This window comes from Urocitellus parryii, chromosome 11 (genome assembly GCF_045843805.1).
Source record: "Urocitellus parryii isolate mUroPar1 chromosome 11, mUroPar1.hap1, whole genome shotgun sequence".
Classification (NCBI taxonomy): domain Eukaryota; kingdom Metazoa; phylum Chordata; class Mammalia; order Rodentia; family Sciuridae; genus Urocitellus; species Urocitellus parryii.
The window spans coordinates 10,499,250-10,516,589 of NC_135541.1; the positions used below are offsets into that span (position 1 = coordinate 10,499,250).

The 17,340-nt window shown below is 39.4% G+C and overlaps 1 protein-coding gene across 5 annotated transcripts in view; it reads right to left on the reverse strand.

The window, feature by feature from the left end:
- The window catches only part of Fbxo42 (F-box protein 42), a 77,601-nt gene that overhangs the window by 32,130 nt on the left and 28,131 nt on the right, over positions 1-17,340 (reverse strand). For 3 of the 5 annotated variants that reach the window (XM_026400779.2, XM_077791189.1, XM_077791190.1), the window contains 2 exons: positions 8,168-8,434; positions 2,226-2,342 (listed from right to left, as the gene is read on the reverse strand). In XM_026400779.2, the coding sequence (XP_026256564.1) occupies positions 2,226-2,342; positions 8,168-8,417 (367 nt within the window). In that variant the 5' untranslated portion in view covers positions 8,418-8,434. Of the gene's footprint in view, positions 1-2,225; positions 2,343-8,167; positions 8,460-17,340 lie in introns of all 5 variants that reach the window. The other 2 variants (XM_026400781.2, XM_026400780.2) reach the window with 1 other exon arrangement.

Sequence of the window (17,340 nt, forward strand, 5' to 3'; positions counted from 1 at the left end):
CTGTATTCTGCTACAAAATTGTGGATGTGTAACTGACGTGATTCTGCAATCTGCATTTGGGGTAAAATTGGGAGTTCATAACCCACTTCAATCTAATGTATGAAATATGATATGTCAAGAGCTTTGTAATGTTGTGAACAACCAATAAAAAAAAAATGTGTGCTGTGACGAGAAGATGAAATGATTAGTTTGTTAATTAGGATGATAGGAAAAAAGAAAAGGTATGAGGGAGATAGGATAGAATTAACAGAATTTGAGTTGTTAAGAAAAAGGAAGGAGAGAAACTGAGGAAGAAGCCAAGATCTCAAGTCTGTGTAACTAAGAAAATGATAATGACATGAACTAAATTAGGAAAGGAGAAAATTTGGGGGGAACTACTGAGTTCTACTTTTAGCTAACTGAATATGAAACATCTAGTATCTCTATGGCAACATAGGCAAGTATTAGAAATGCAGATCTCGAGCTCAATGTGAATTAGAGATAGGAAAGGAAACTTAGATCAAGGGGAAAACAGAATAGAAAGAGGAAGGAGCTAAGGAAAGAAATAAAAGGAATTCTTTTTGTTTTCAACCTATTTTGAAAATTGTCCTCTGCTGCACAGTGCCACACGCCTGTAATCCTGGCCACTCAGGAGGATCCTAGGTTCAAGGCCAGTCTGGGCAACTTAAAGAGACCCTGTCTCAAAGTAAAACAAAAACACAGAAGGGCTGGGGAGTGGCTCAGTGGTAGAGAACTTGCCTAGCATGTATGAAGCCCTGGGTTCAACCCCCAGTACCACCAAAAGACAAAAATTTAACAAAGAAAACCTGCCTTTTTGCTTGTAATGGTCCCTTTCAGCTTGCTGGTTAGCTAGTCAAAGACAGAATGTAGAGACAAAGGGAAGAAAACAATAACAGATCAAAAGAGATAATTAGACACAGTGTTTTTTTTTTTTTTTTTAAATATCTACCTACGGTACCTTTTCTTGGATTTCAAGTGAAGACTGAAAAATGTTTTAAAGTATTCAAATTCACCAACTTCCGAACTTCTGTGGGCTTACTCAATGAGCTATTCCTTTCCACTGCCCCTTCAAACAATGCCTCCACTTTGTGGCAATACCATCTGCAAAAGCTAGTTAACCAAAAAATATCTTTTTCCTTTCTCATAAGAAAGCAGAGCTGTTGCTGAACTGATCATTCACAATGGAATATTTCCGAATCTGGTTTCTATTTCACCCAGTGTAACCACCTGAATATGGATGGAGTGTCCCCCAAAGGTCATGTGTTAGACTAGACCATCTTGCTAAAAGAAAGTAGCTCTTGGGAGTTGGTGTGGACCTTCAAAAGGTGGGGACAAGTAGGAGGCCCTTAGGTGACAGGGGGGTATGCCCTTGAAGAGGACTCTGGGACACCAGCTTGCCTTCTCTGTTTCCTGGCTCATGACATAAGCAGCTTCTCCACCACGCACTCCTGTTATGGTGTGCCAGTCTTACCAGAGGCCTAAACAACTGGGCCTCAAGATCTTGGATTGGAACCTCTAGAACCATAAGCAAAGTAAATTTTTTCAAATTTAATTGCCTCAAGTATTTCACTACAGTAACATGAAACTAATATACCCAGGTTCACTTGACTTCTCAGAGTACTAAAACTACTTGTTTCAAAAAATGGTCTTTAGAAATTTTGTCCCTACCTTTTACTCCAGTTATCTGTAAATTAAGTCACATTCTCTCAATGATATGGGTCCTCCTGTAATTTACTTTTTCTCCTTTTGTGAGACAGGGTCTCACCAGGCACAGTGACACATGCCTCAATCCCAGTGGATCAGGGGGCTGAGGCAGGAGGATCACAAGTTCAAAGCCAGCCTTAGCAACAGCAAGGTGCTAAGCAACTCAGTGAGATCCTACCTTTAAATAAAATACAAAATAATACATTGACCTCTTTGAAATACAGAAAAATCCAGGGAGAAAACAGAATATAAAATAATTAATAAAACACCTCCAATTTATTTATTTGTTAATTTGTGGTGCTTGGGGATCAAACCCAGGGCCTTACCTATGCAAGGAAGTAAGCTGTATGCCCAATCCTTACAATATATTTAGGCTAACAATTTTCCTATTTCTGGTTGAACTTAATTAATACTCTCATTTTACATTCTCTTCATTAAAGTCAGATAAAAAACATGCAACCAAAATAGTTTCTGGAAAATGAGCAGAGGCAGGTGGGGTTTGTTTTCACATAGATACTTACTGTGTGAAAACCGCTGAGTGATTGGGGTTCCAGGATAAGGATAAGTCCGGCTCTCCCACTGAATGTTTCCTTCCTGGACAGCCTTCATGAAACCATGGTAACACTGGTGGGCCACACCTAAAGACAGAAGAACAAATGCCTGAGCTTCAACACTTAACTTGTAGGTAAAATTATTAAACCTGTGTCTTTAACTTTTTTTTTTTTTAATGGAGAAGAAAACATGGACCTGATTTTTTATTTGGCCTTAAAAGAATTATTAGTAAAACAAACAAAATATCAGTATAAGCTTTCATTGAGTATAATTCTTAAAAGTGAATTTGGCCAGGCGTGGTGACACATTCCTGTAATCCCAGTGACTCAGAAGGCTAAGGCAGGAGGATGAGTTCAAAGCTAGCCTCAGCAACGTAGGGAAGCACTAAGCAACTCAGCAAGACCCTGTCTCTAAATAAAATATAAAAAAGGCCTAGGGAAGTGGCTCAGTGGTTAAGTGCCCCTGAGTTCAATTCCCATACCAAAAAAGAAGAAGAAGAAAAAAAGTGAATCTGTATGACTATTAAACCATAAAGATATGACAGCCTTACTAACCAAAGAAAAGATCATTAACGCATGAACGCCCTCAAATGAAAATGGCTTGATTTGGTAGAAATGTAAAGAGGCAAATCTGTAGGCCTAAGTGATACAAATATTAAAATGATTTTTTTGCCTAAAGTAATGAAATAAGCTTTCTTACTTGTGATGATTTCATCTAGATGATCAACTTTCCCACAGAGCATGTTTTCTAGGGTTCCCTTAGAGATAGCAGATAATTTCAGGGCCCAATGGTACAGGCTTTTTAGTCTTTATGCCATCAGCTCATACTCTGATGATGTTTTCCATTAACATTTTTGTATATGAAGAATGAATATTATGCTGTTTTATTTAGGCCTTAGAATTATATATATGAGATTCAATCTTAATATTCTTGGCTCTGAGGGCTGGGGTTGTAGCTCAGCGGTAGAGCACTCACCTAGCATGTGTGAGGCCCTGAGTTCTATCCTCAGCACCACATAAAAATGAATAAGCAAAATAAAGGTAGTGTGTCCAACTACAACAAATAAATATTAAAAAAAAAATTCTTGGCTCCGAAATAGGCATGATTAGCATCATTAGCATATTAAGGAAGTAAGTCCAGAGTGGTTAAAGGACCTGTCCAAAACTGGACTGAAAGTCTGAACTTCTAGTTCTCTTTTTCTGATTTCTTTAAAAAAAAAAAAATTTCCAGTTGGCGGTGAAAGAGAAAGAAAACTAGTCTAAATTTCTTTGATTTTATTTATTTATTTATTTATTTATTTATTTATTCATTTATTTATTTATTTATTGGTACTGGGATTGAACCCAGGAGTATTCAACCACTGAGCCACATTCCCAGCCCTTTGTATTTTTTATTTTGAGACAGGTTTTTGGCTAAGTTCCCAAGACTGGCCTTCAACTTGTGCTTCTCCTGCTTCAGCCTCCCTGCCACTAATCTAGATTAATTTCTTTGATTTTTTTATTCAAAGAAAGGAAACAATCAAAGAATTTCAAATTGGGAAGATCTAATCCTTTCATTTTACCAAGATACAGTGAGGTTATTGACTTTCTCAAGGTTAACTGTAACCCTGGCCCCCTTTATCATGAGACAATACATCAAGATAAGTGGTATTTATTTTCTCCAAAGCAAAAGGGTGATGGGATAATTTAGCTCTGTGAAAGAATATGATAAGACAGTATCTGTAATTTAGTAGGTATTGTGAATATCTGTAGATAGATCACAGCTCCCAAGCATTCTCCATCCAAGGATACAATAACAAGCTTATAAAAGATTATGAAATTATGAATTCTTAACTAAGGAAAAAGAATTTTTTAAAGAGCCTATGTAGAAAATAGAAAGAGAGAGAGAGAGAGACCAACAGACAGAGAGACAGACACAGACAGACTTTACTGCAATGGTAGATTCATGTCATTATACATTTGTCAAAATCCACAGAATGTACAAGATCAAGAGTGAACCCTTAGGGCTGGGGATGTGGCTCAAGTGGCAGAGCGCTGGCCTAGCATGCGTGAGGCACTGGGTTCGATTCTCAGCACCACATAAAAAATAAAATAAAATAAAGATATTGGGTCCACCTAAAACTAAAAAATAAATATTAAAAAAAAGAGTGAAACCTCATACATACTATGACCTCTAGGTGATAATAATGTGTCAATGTAACAAATGTTCCACTTACGCAGACAAAGGTGATAAGAGGGAGGCTGAATGACAGGGAGCATATGGGAAATTCCTGAACTTAGCAGTTCTTTGCTAGGAACCTAAAACTTCTCTAAAAAATATAGCCTATTTAAAAAGGTGAAAGCTTTATGTTTCAGGAACAACCTATTTCTAACGCATTCATTTCAATTTCTGATTACATCAGAGCAAACTTCTGAAGGAAAAGTCCAATCAATTTTATGTTACATTTTGAAAGAATTTATCATTTCTCAATTTATGCAACCTTAGTAGATCTTTAAGCAGAATCACAGTACATAGTTATACATGTTTTCCATGATGATCACTATCCCCATAGTACGATAAATTCAATTTAGCTGAACTCACAATTAAAAAGAATTAGAATATTTTTAATCCATATGCCCATTGCTTGCTTGCTTTTTTTAAGGTACCAGGATTGAACTCAGGGGTACTTAACCACTGAGCCACATCTCCAGCCCTATTTTGTATTTTATTTAGAGACAGGGTCTCACTGAGTTGCTTAGCCCCTCACTTTTGCTGAGGCTGGCTTTGAACTTGCAATCCTCCTGCCTCAGCCTCCCAAGCAGCTGGGATTACCGGTGTGCACCACCGTACCGGTTAAACACCATCTTTAACTAGGGAGCAAAGCCAAGAAAATGGAGGAAAAAGCCTTTTACAACAAATGGTGCTGAACTGAGCTTATCTATTCAGAAAAAGGAAAGCAGAATACCTTCAAAACTAACTCAAAATGAAGAGACCCAAAAGTAAAATGCAAAACTATAAAACTCATTGAAGGTAACAGAAAACCTAGATGACCCTAGATTTGGAGATGACTTTTTAGATACAACACCAAAGGCAAAAATCATGAAAGAAAGAATTGATAAACTGGATCTCACTGAAATTTCTGCATGGGTGCAGTGACACATCCCTATAATCCCAGCAACTTGGGAGGCTAAGATAGTAGGATCCCAAGTTCGAGGACACCCAGAGTCAATTAGTAAGACCCTGTCCCAAAATAAAAAATAAAAAGGGTTGAAGATCTAAGTAGCTCTGTGGCAAAGCACCCCTGGGTCCAATTCCTAGTGAAACCCCCAAATTATAATTTTCTATTCTCCTAAAAATACTGTAGAGAATGAAAGAATAGGCTGTAGAGTGGGAAAAAATATGTGCAAAAGACTTATCTGATAAAGGTATATTATCTAAAACATATACAGAACTCTTTATATATATATATATATTTTAGTTATAGTCGGGCACAATACCTTTATTTTATTTGTTTGCTTATTTTCTTTACGTGATGCTGAGGATCAAACCCAGCACCTCACACATGCTAGGCAAGTACTCTACCACTGAACCACAACTCCAGTCCAAGAACTCATTAAAAAACAAAACAAAACATGGTGGCTGGGGCTGTAGCTCAATGGTAGAACACTTACCTCACTTGTGTGAGGCACTGGGTTCTATCCTCAGCACCACAAAAAAAATAAGTATAGATATTGTGTGCATTCACAACTAAAAAAATATTTTTTTAAAAAATAATGGGTTGGGGATAGAGCTCAGTTGATAGAGTGCTTGCCTTGCATGCACAAGGCCCTGGGTTCAATCCCAGCACCACAAAATAAATAAACAAATAGGGCTGGGGATGTGGCTGGGCTGGGGATGTGGCTCAAGCGGTAGCGCGCTCGCCTGGCATGCGTGCGGCCCGGGTTCGATCCTCAGCACCACATACCAACAAAGATGTTGTGTCCGCCGAGAACTAAAAAACAAATATTAAAAATTCTCTCTCTCTCTCTCTCTCCTCTCTCACTCTCTCTTTAAAAAAAAATTAAATAAATAAACAAACAAATAAATAAAGTCCAATTTTTAAAAATGGGTCAAAGACTTTAACAGCCACCTAACCAAAGATATATGGGTGACAAATAAGCATATGAAAAGATGCTCCATAAAATTTATCATCAGATAACTGTAAATTAAAATGACAAACTACTATAAGCCTATTTTAATGGGGAAATTCCAAAACAATGACAACTAAATATGGTGTTGAGGATGTGTAATAGGAACTGTTATCTGTTGCTGGTGGTAATGGAAAATGGTACAGCCACTTCAGAAAACAGTGTGGTGGCTTCTTATGTAACTGAACAAATTCTTACCATATTACCTAGCAACTGTGTTCCTTGGTATTTACCCAAAGGAGCTGAACACTTGCGTCTATAGGAGCACCTGCCCATGGATGGTAGGAATGGCTTTATTCACAATGACCAAATTTGGGAAGCAGGGAAGATGTCCTTTAGTGGTGAATGAATAAATGAACTATGGTTCATTCAGAAAATGGATTATTACTCTTCACTAATAAGAAATGAGCTAACAAACCATGAACAGACATAGAGAAAACAGAAATTCTTATTACTAAGTGAAAAAACCAATTTGAAAGGCTATGACATTCTGGAATAAGGCAAAACAATGGAGACAGAAGAAAGATCAGTAGTTGCAGGGATTGGGGAAAGGGAAGGATGACTAGGCAAAGCACAGAGGAGTTCTAGGACAGTGACATTACTATGTGGTACTATAGTAGTGGATGCACATTGTACATTTGGTCAAACTCATAGAATGCACATTGTTAAGCGTGAACCCACCTAGCTGAGCATGGCAGTACATGCCTGAAATCCCAGCTCTTCAGGAAGGTAAAGCAAGAGGATTGCAAGTGTGAGGCCAGCCTGGGCAACTTAGCAAGACTCGGTCTCAAATTTAAAAAGGGCTAGAGATGTAGTAGTTCAGTACTAAAGCACTTGCCTAGCATGCACTAGGCCATGAGTTCAATCTACAAGAAGAAAAATCTACAAAAAGAAAAAAGTAAAAAATACACAGAGGGCCTGTGCTTCTTAAAGAAAAATTAAGTAGTAAATTCTTTCATGATCACGTTTTGCTAAAATAAGCTACTTTGAGAGATTGTGTGTGTGTGTGTATGTATATATATATCCTAGTTAAGAGCAAGGATTCTACAGCCAAAATGACTGAATATGAATCTTCGATCCTTCATTTACTACTTGTGTGACCTTGATTTGGTTAGTTACTGCCCTCCTCAGTTTCCTCATCTATAAAATTAAGTACATTCTATTGTAGTTTGTTGTGAGACGAGAGCAATTACAATAGTGCTTGACACACAGTAAGAGCAATATTCATGTTAGCTCTTATAGTTCTCTCATATCCATGCCTGCATTACCTATTCAAGTACAACAGAACTTTTTCCAAATCACCTTTAGGAATATGAAGCTTTTAGAGCTAGGTGTGGTGGTGTACACCTGTAATCCCAGAGGCTCAGGAGGATCTTGAGTTCAAAGCCAGCCTCAGCAAAAGCAAGGTGCTAAGCAACTCAGACCCTGAGAACTAGAGATGTGGCTCAGTGGTTGAGGGACCCTGAGTTCAATCCCTGGTACCAAAAAAAAAAAAAAAAAAAAAAAAGAATATGAAGCTTTTAAAAAGAATCCTCATTTTTAAACTGTAAATCTTCATTTTAAATACTATATATTCAAGCTATGCATAAAACCAACCAAAATAAAAAAAAGGAAAATGGGTTGTCTTATACTAAATTTTATAATCATAATACATTTAAGGGAGAAAAGGAAGTTGGGAATCTAAAAATTAATCATTGAACACAATTTGAAAGGGTTTATTAATAAAGCTTTTGCCTTCACAGTACCTTTGATAAGTCGATACCACTGTTTGCAGACAAGGGCTGCGGTTTTATGTTCCTGATACGGTGAGAGAAAGGACAGGATATACTCCAAGACCTCTTCTGGCAGCTCAGACATGGACCTGTCATGTCTAGGCTCCTCGACATCCAGTACTGGGTGGGGGTCCTCGTCTTGCTCCATTGTCCCTTCCAGCACAGTTTCTTCTTGGTCCACAGCCATGAAACTGTCATCTTCACTGTCCGAGGAGCTGGCCATGACATTCCACTTGACAGCTGGAGTAGACAAGAAACAAACATCCTGCAGACTGTTAGCAGCAGCCCAGGACTCAGGCTGTTCAGATTTCCTCCCTCTTCTCTTCAGCACTTCCCCCACAGTAGTTGTGAGGCACCTTAATCTAACAGGAGGAGCTCAAGACCCAAGCCCACCTACAAAGGATCTGATTATACCCACACACACAGTGGAAACCAGGAAGGCAGCCAAGTTCTGGTATAATCTTAAAACTGGAAAACTAATTCCTTTAACTCAAAAAATCCGACACAGACAACAAAGAGAATAACAGCTAGCTTCCATTGGCCAGTAACAATGATCCAAGATCTTGAACTTAAAGGAAAAACTAACTCTGGGTCCTGCAAAGAGTAATAAAATTCTGAGGATATGAGTTAAGAATACCATTTTTGGGGGTGGGGTCATAGCTCAGTGACAAGAAAGCTTGTCTGGCACGTACAAAACTTGGTTTGATTCTCAGCACTGCAAAAGCAAAACAAAACTTTTTTTTCTGGCTTTTACATAAAGACAAGTCACTTAAGAGCATAATAAATGCTCCCAGAATAATTAGCTATAATTATTACATATAATTATGTGATAATATAACGTTTACCACAGAAAACATCATAACAGATCCAGGGAATGAAAACTGAAACAACCCAAATGTCCAGAAAAGATAAATGGTGGTACATTCGCACAGTGGAATATTATACAGCCAAGAATGAAGAGTACATACACACAGATATATCTTGCAGACATAATACTGAGCAAAAGATGACGTTATTACATATACTACCTGATTATACTTATGTCAAGTTTTAAATTTTACTTATATTACAAATGAGGACAGTGGCGAGCAAATGGGAAGCTCCTAAAATGTTAGTAAAGTTCTGTTTTCCTGACTGGGTACTAGTTACACAGATATGTTCTGTTCATGAAAGATTCACTGAACTGAGTACTTATGCACTTTTCTGAAGTTTACCAAAAAAAGCTATCATCAGTAGTTACCTCTAGTGGAGATAACAGATAATTTTAATATTTTCCTCTTTGTACTTATCTGTATTCCTTAAATTTTCTGAAAAGACCATAAATGTATAGAGAAAACCACTGATGCATGCAAAGCTTTTGCAGACAAGGACTGCGGTTTTATAAAAAGGGTAAAATTAAGGAAACAGGGTGACTTACGTAAGAACTGTGTCCCAAGTTAGATTCTTCAGGAAGCAGATACTAAACATTATTAAGAATGAAAAAGGTTGACTGATGAGTAACTTCTGTGAGAGAAAGAAGCAGGACTGGGGGGGAACGACATTAGATTACAGACTGCCAAAGCCTGTGAAAGCTAGTACAGATGGCCAGTTAAAGGAACACAATATAAGGGGACAGGGAGAAGTTCTTACATCACTGCTTTGCTCAGCCACTGGTTGGGACCCCTCTAGGAAGAGCATGACCTTGGCTCCAAGGGGTAGACCTTGAAGCTGCTAACAGGGGCAGCTACACTCCTTTGCAGGCAGCCAGCCAGCCAGCTCACACACCCCCACACACCCCGCCACACCCTCGTACTGAGAATTGAGCCCAGGGTGCTTAACCACTGAGCCACATCCCTAGCCTTTAGGGTCTCTCTGAGTTGCTTAGGGCCTCACTAAGAGGCTGAGGCTAGCTTTGAACTTGCAATTCTCCTGCCTCAGCCTCTCAAGCAGCTGGAATTATAGGCTAGTGCCACCATGTCCAGCATGCCAGCCCTTTCTTGAAGAGACATCTGAGATAATTTTATTTCTCTATAATATATTTACTTGCTTTGTTCCACACACATCTACCCAGATGGTTCACTATGCCACTCTATCTTACAAACATCCAGCATTCTCTCTAGCACTGATAAAAAGAATAATAGGAAGAAAATATACTTTGGGACTTTGAGAAAGATCTGAAATGTTGCAAAAGTTAAGGGGGACCCTTCAATAGATGAATGGATAAAGAAACTGTAAAATGTGCGCGCGCGCGTGCGCGCGCACACACACACACACACACACACACACAGAAGAATATTACTCAGCATTAAAAGAGAATAAAATTATTATTATGGCATTTGAAGGTAAATGGATGGATTAGAGAATATCATGCTTAGCAAAGTAAGCCAATCCCCAAAAATCAAAGGCTGAATGTTTTCTCTGATAAGTGAATGCTAATCCATAATGGGGGTGAGAGATGAGTGGAGCAATTTTGGATTGAGTAAAGGGGAGGGAGAGCTGGGGATAGGGCATGGGGTAGGAAAAATGGTGGAATGGGATGGACATCACTACCCTAGGTACATGAATGATTGCACAAATGGTGTGACCCTACAACCAGAAGTGAAAACTGTGCTCCATTTGTGTACAATGAATACATTCTGCTGTCATGTATATCTGATTAGAACAACCACAACAAAAAAGGTGAGGGGGAGGGCAAGAGAGGGGACAGGAAACTCTCACCTCATCTCTACCACTCCTTAATTCATATACTAGTTATGCACATCTTTGAAAACTGGAAGAATGATCAATTAAGAAAAATGGAAACATGAATCAACACTCACCGTTTCCAAAAATTGTTTATCTACTGAATTAGCTCACAATGCCGCAAATGCATCTAACAACCTGGCTGCTAGGATCTTGGTGATAATGGGGAACTGGCAGTTCCTGGGTTAGTAGAGCGGATTAAATCCTCCTGGTGCTGTGGTGCAGAGGCAGTGGCAACCAAAGGAAATCATTTCCCTCCTCCCAGCCCCCAACCCAAAACAAGAGTATCATAATTAATTTGCTTTCAACTATGTTAGATATAGGATCTCAGGTCTTTTCCAACCTGATTTCAGTGAGCTGTATTTCAATGAATAGACAGCTCCATTTCCAGCCTTAACTCCTGTATTAAAAGAGGGTATAGTCATGTGAAAAAATAAAAATCAGAAATGTTTTTCTGGCAAAGGAAAAAAAATCACAATTTTTTGTTCCCCTGCATATTATCACTTCCTATTGGCCATTTCCCTAATTTATTTACTTTCTTTATTAACTCCCTTCTGCTCTAAAATCACTGAGTCCAAAGAAATAGACTTCTTGAGTTTGACTACTTCATTCACATTTAAATTATAGACAGCCATTCCCTTGTACAACATTCTCATGTATGTGGACATGAGACAAAGAGAGAAACTGGAGGTTGAACCCAGAGACACTAAACCACTGAGCTACATCCCAGGCCTTTCTGAATTTTGAGACAGGGTCTCACTAACGTTGCCCAGGCTGGCCTTGAACTTGCCATCCTCCTGCCTTAGCCTCCCAATTTGCTGGGATTACAGGCGTGCATCAGCTGCCTGGTTACTTTGCAAGACATTCTGAGAGACTATGAGCCTTAGAAGGTCTGCTTCAGAACAAATTGAACCAATGGAGACTATAAAGGTCATTTATGTTACTATTTTTCCCAAGCAAAATAAATCTGTTTGATTCAACAAACCAATCTACTCCTCTTCCAAATTTTCTAAAAGTACAATTGGCAAGTCTCAACAAAGGCATCCACTAAACCATTTCTCTGTCCACAAAAACATCAAGTCTCAGACCCTTGAAGGCATTTTTGCTAGCTTGACCCTGGCACAGATGCCCAGTAGAACACCAGGAGTGGGCTCACATGAAATTCCTCAGTAATTGCATGCCCAGTGCCAATCTGCACAGCCCTTCATTTTCACTTCCATGATGAGGTTATGAAACCATCACTTATACTCCCCGAGGACACAAAGGCATTCTGAAGCTGAGTTTTTCTTGTTTTCATGCCAAAAGAAGCCCTACAAAATGTTTCACGTGTATGTGCATTAACTCAATGAATGTGATTTTTACCAAATGTTTAAAAGAAATCTCTCTCTTTTTAAAGAGAGAGTGAGAGAGGGAGAGAGAATTTTAATATTTATTTTTTAGTTATCGGCAGACACAACATCTTTGTTTGTATGTGGTACTGAGGATCGAACCCGGGCCGCACGCATGCCAGGCCAGCGCGATACCGCTTGAGCCACATCCCCAGCCCAAAGAAATCTCTTTACATTTATATTAGGTCTTTCCATTTTACTCAAAGTGATAATTTCAGGAAAAATACAAACTGAAGTTAACCTAATAGGATCCAACCTGCTTGAAGGCAGAGACCATTCAGATGAGCACAAAGTTTATAGGCATTTCTACTCAGAACACCTTTATGGTGAGAAATTATATCATTTCTCAGGAAATAGCAGACCCAACCCATATATGTCACTGGATGCTGTCAAGATATTTTATTGGTCATTATTAGTATATATCTCTGGTCCTTGAATTCTGACTTCCCCTCCCCCAAGTACTAGAGGTTGAATCCAGAGCATGCTACCTCTGAACTACATCCCTAGCCCCTTTTTAAAAATATTTAAAACAGGGTTTATATTAAGATGCACAAGTGGGCCCTGAACTTGGGATCTTCAGGTCTCAGCTTCTTGAGTAGCCGGGATTAGGTATAAGCCATCATGCCTGGCAAATTCTAAACTCTTTCTTCTTTTTGGGGGGCACTGGGGATTGAACCCTGGGGCACTCCACCACTAAGCTACATCCCCAGCCCTTTCTATTTTTGAGACAGGGTCTTGCCAAGTTGCTTAGGGCCTTGCTAAAGTGCTGAGGCTGGCCTCAAACTTGTAGTCCTCCTGCCGTAGCTTCCTGAGTCATTGGGCACGTACCACAGTACCTGGCAAATTCTGACCTTTTAAGGTGTACACTGGCCTGAGAGTCTGTTGCCAGGCTCATAAGCCACACCCAGTCACCCACTGCCAGGTCAAAAAAGAAAGTGTTTTAGAAATCATTTAATTGGCCCAGAATTTTTTTTTGGGGGGGTGGGATAGGGTGTGGGAGACCAACCTTATACCCAGTCACACTCCCTGGCTGTGTTTTGAGGTGCTCAGTCACAGAAACGTGGCAGAGTTTTCCCCACCTTTCTTGGGTTCGAGGGTCGGTGTCTCGTGCATGGGTGTGTCTTGCTACAGCTCCATGGGTGAAGCTACGCTCACCTCTTCCTTTGTAATATAACCCCTTGCCCTGTTTAGGATAGAATCTTCCATGGAAGTGCCTTGTGTGTGTCCCCTTCTCTTACTGTGCCCTTGGGTGTGGCCTACCCAGGTGTCAGTCAACCTGCTGACAGTGGACATCATGAAGATAGACTCAGCCCCCTGAAACCTGACCCCTTGCCTCATTTGAATAGCTTCTCCTCAATAAAAGGGGTCAGTGCGTGCTCTCGCTCTCTTCCTGCAGACCCTTAAGGTCAGAGGAGCCGTCACAGCGACCCCAAAGAAAAAGGTATTTGTGTCTCTTGGTGGTTATTTTGTGCTGCCCAGTTAGCCCAGTTCAATTGGAGTAATCCCTGAGCCTTTGAGTCGAGAGAACAGAAACCCCGCAGTAGGGTTATTAGGGATTTACCCAGGGGCACTCATATCCTGAGCCTCATCCCCAAACCTTTTTATTTTTTTATTTTGAGACAGGGTCTAAGTAGCTTAGGGCCTCACTAAGTTGCTGAGGCTGGCTTCAAATTTGTAATCTTCCTGCCTCAGCTTCCCGAGCCATGGGATTATAGACATATGCCACTATGACCAGCAAGAGAATTTTTTTCCCCTAAAAAACTATTATATCAAATCCATTTAAATACAAATGTGTTTTTCTTTCTGTTTGGGTGCTTTGGAGTAAACCCAGGGCTTCACATATGCTAGGTAAGTGCTCTACCACTAAGACACATTCCTATCCCAAAATCACTTTCTAAAATCCAAACCCTCTGCCTTCTGAGGTAAAAATTCAAATTAAGAATTTGAGCTGGGCACAGTGGCACACACCTATAGTTCCAGTGGCTTGGGAGGCTAAGGCAGGAGGACTGCAAGTTCAAAGCCATCTCAGCAAAGTGAAGCATTAAGCAAATCTGTGAGAACGTGTCTCTAAATAAAATACAAAATAGGGCTAGGGATGTGGCACAATGGTCAAATGCCCTGAGTTCAATCCCTGGTGTACACACACACACACACACACACACACGCGCGCGCGCGCGCGCGACTTTGAGACTGTTAGACGTAGTTACTGCTTGTAGCATTAATGCTGTGTGACTTAGGGTATGTCATACAGCAAGAAAGGAAAACCCTCTATCCTTAAAAAAGGAAAAGTTCTTACCTTATTCATAATGATTCTGTAAAGACAGCACATATCAAGATATGATATAGTTTACTGCAGGGAACTCACAGCCTATGAGAGTTAAGCAACTTAAAGAAATCCAAGATAGAAGCAGGGCACTAGGGCGCACACCTGTAATTCCAGCTGCTCAGGAGGATGGTGAGTTCAAAGCCAGCCTCAGCAAAGCAAGGCACTAAGCAGCTCAGTGAGACCCTGTCTCTAAATAAAATACAAAATAAGGCTGGAGATGTGGTTCAGTGGTTGAGTGACCCTGAGTTCAATCCCTGGTAGGAAGGAAGGAAGGGAGGGAGGGAGGGAGGGAGGGAGGGAGGGAGGGAGGGAGGGAGGGAAAGGAAAGGAAGGAGGGTAGGAAGAAGAAAGAAATCCAAGATTGAAATGTCTATAAACTTTGTGCTCCTCTGAATGGTCTCTGCCCTAAAGGAGTTTGGATCCCATTAAGTTAACTTCAGTTTGTGTTTTCCCAAACTCCATCACTCTGGGGAAAATGAGAAGACCTAATACAATGCAAAGAGTGACAAAGTTTAAATGGTTTCACAAAAATCACATTCATTAATATACATACATGTGAAAGATGGGAACTGAATTACTTCATCATACATATAAAAGTCATTGTGGGGTTTCGTGCATAATGTGATTAATCTGTGTCTTTGGCTGCTATACATCTAGATAATCCCCTGGAGCAAACAGGTCTTTATAAAAGCTGGAATTCACCTAATTTACCTACAAGGAAGCTGAAGATTTAAAATGCATCAGGTTTACTCTTTACAATTTCAAAGGTTTTTTTTTTTTTGGGGGGGGGTAACGAAACAAGGATCTGGGCATGGTGGTATATGCCTGCTTCAGTCATGTAGTGAGACCCTGTCTCAAAATAAAAAATAAAAATAACTAGAAACATAGCTCAATGGAAAAGTGCTATTGGATTCAATACCAGCACCAAAAAAAAAAAAAAAAAAAAAGTAAAGTCATGATGATAGTAAAATGAAGCATTGAGACATACAGAATGAGGAGCTGGCTAGGGAAGTGGTTCAAAACATAATCTCAGCAATTAGGGAAACTAAGGCAGGAAGATTACAAATTCAAGGCCAGCCTGGGCAATTTAGTAAGAACTTGTTAAAAAATGTGTGTGTGTGTGTGTGTACACATATACATATCCACACATGCCTACATATGGCTTGAGATATAGCTCAGTGGTAAAGCACCCCTGGGTTCAATTGCTTATAACAACAACAACACAAAAAAAGCCAGGTGTGATGGTGCACACCAGTAATCTCATTGGCTCAGGAGGCTGAGGCAGGAGGACTGCAAGTTCAAAGCCAGCATTGGAAATTTAGCGAGGCCCTAAGCAACTCAATGAGACCCTTCTCTAAATAAAGTACAAAAAGGGCTCGAGATGTGGCTCAGTGGTTAAGGGTCCCAGGCTCAATCCCTGGTACAAAAAAAATTTAAAAAGAGGAAGTTGGATTAAACAGAAGCACCCAGAACTTCCCTTACTCAGCAGGAGGACTCCTGAGGCTTCAAAGACAAAGCAGCAAACTTACACAGATACCATTATGAAATCAAGAAGTTACCCACCTCAGTGGCTATAAAAAAGTAGAAAATGCTACTTTTGAAAATATAAAACACTGTCAAATGAGGAATTTCAGAAGTTCATAATATGATTCATTTAAAATAATAAGCCTTATTAATATGCCACCATTATTATCATCGTCATTGTACCAAATCAAATGAAAATTATAGGAAGTGAAAAAATGATCAAATATAAAATTCTAACTTACTTCATGCATTCAAAAATGTAATATCTGCTGTGTGCAAAACTACTGTGCTTGGATCCCAGGAAAGGTACAAAGAAGGATATGCCACTATTTGTTCTCACAGATTATCCCCTAAGGGTAAAGACACATGCATAAGTAAATATGTCAACCCAAGACACTGTATGACAAATGACCCATGGTACGAAAAGAAGCCTGAGCGGGTAGGGAAAGAACAGCCTTTAAGTACCACTAGGATAAGGAAGTCACAGAGGCAGGCATGTAGGCTGAGCACTAATGAATACACAGGCCTTCAGGGAATGAACAGAGAGGTAGAAGGATAAGAGAATTTTAAAAAATTACTATTTCTTAAACTAATATTCTTTGCCACTCACAGAATTATCTTTTGGACAAAAGCTAAAAACCATTTTATACTCAACAGGTGTTTTTAACCACATGTATACACTATTTAATATTTTATCTATGGGCTGGGGATGTGGCTCAAGTGGTAGCGCGCTCGCCTGGCATGTGTGCGGCCCAGGTTCAATCCTCAGCACCACATACAAACAAAGATGTTGTGTCTGCCGATAACTGAAAAATAAATATTTAAAAAATTTCTCTCTCTCTCTCTCTCTCTCTCTCTCTCTCTCTCTCTCTCTCTCCCTCTCCTCTTTCTTAAAAAAAAAAATAAATAAATAAAATATAAAAAAAAAAAATATTTTATCTACATTAACAAAAGCTCACAATCTAGAAACTCCTTACAAAAAGCTCATAATCTAGAAACTCCTTAGTTTCGTACAGTCAATGTCTTGACAAAGTCTAGGAATAGAAAAATTTGGCATAACTATTATAGCTATTAAAAAACTGTGAGCTACTCTGAGATGCAAAATTCAGAGCTGTTTCTACAAAACATTCCAAATTTAATAACAGATGTCAGCTGGAGTTTTATTTTAATAGTTAACACTGTGTTAC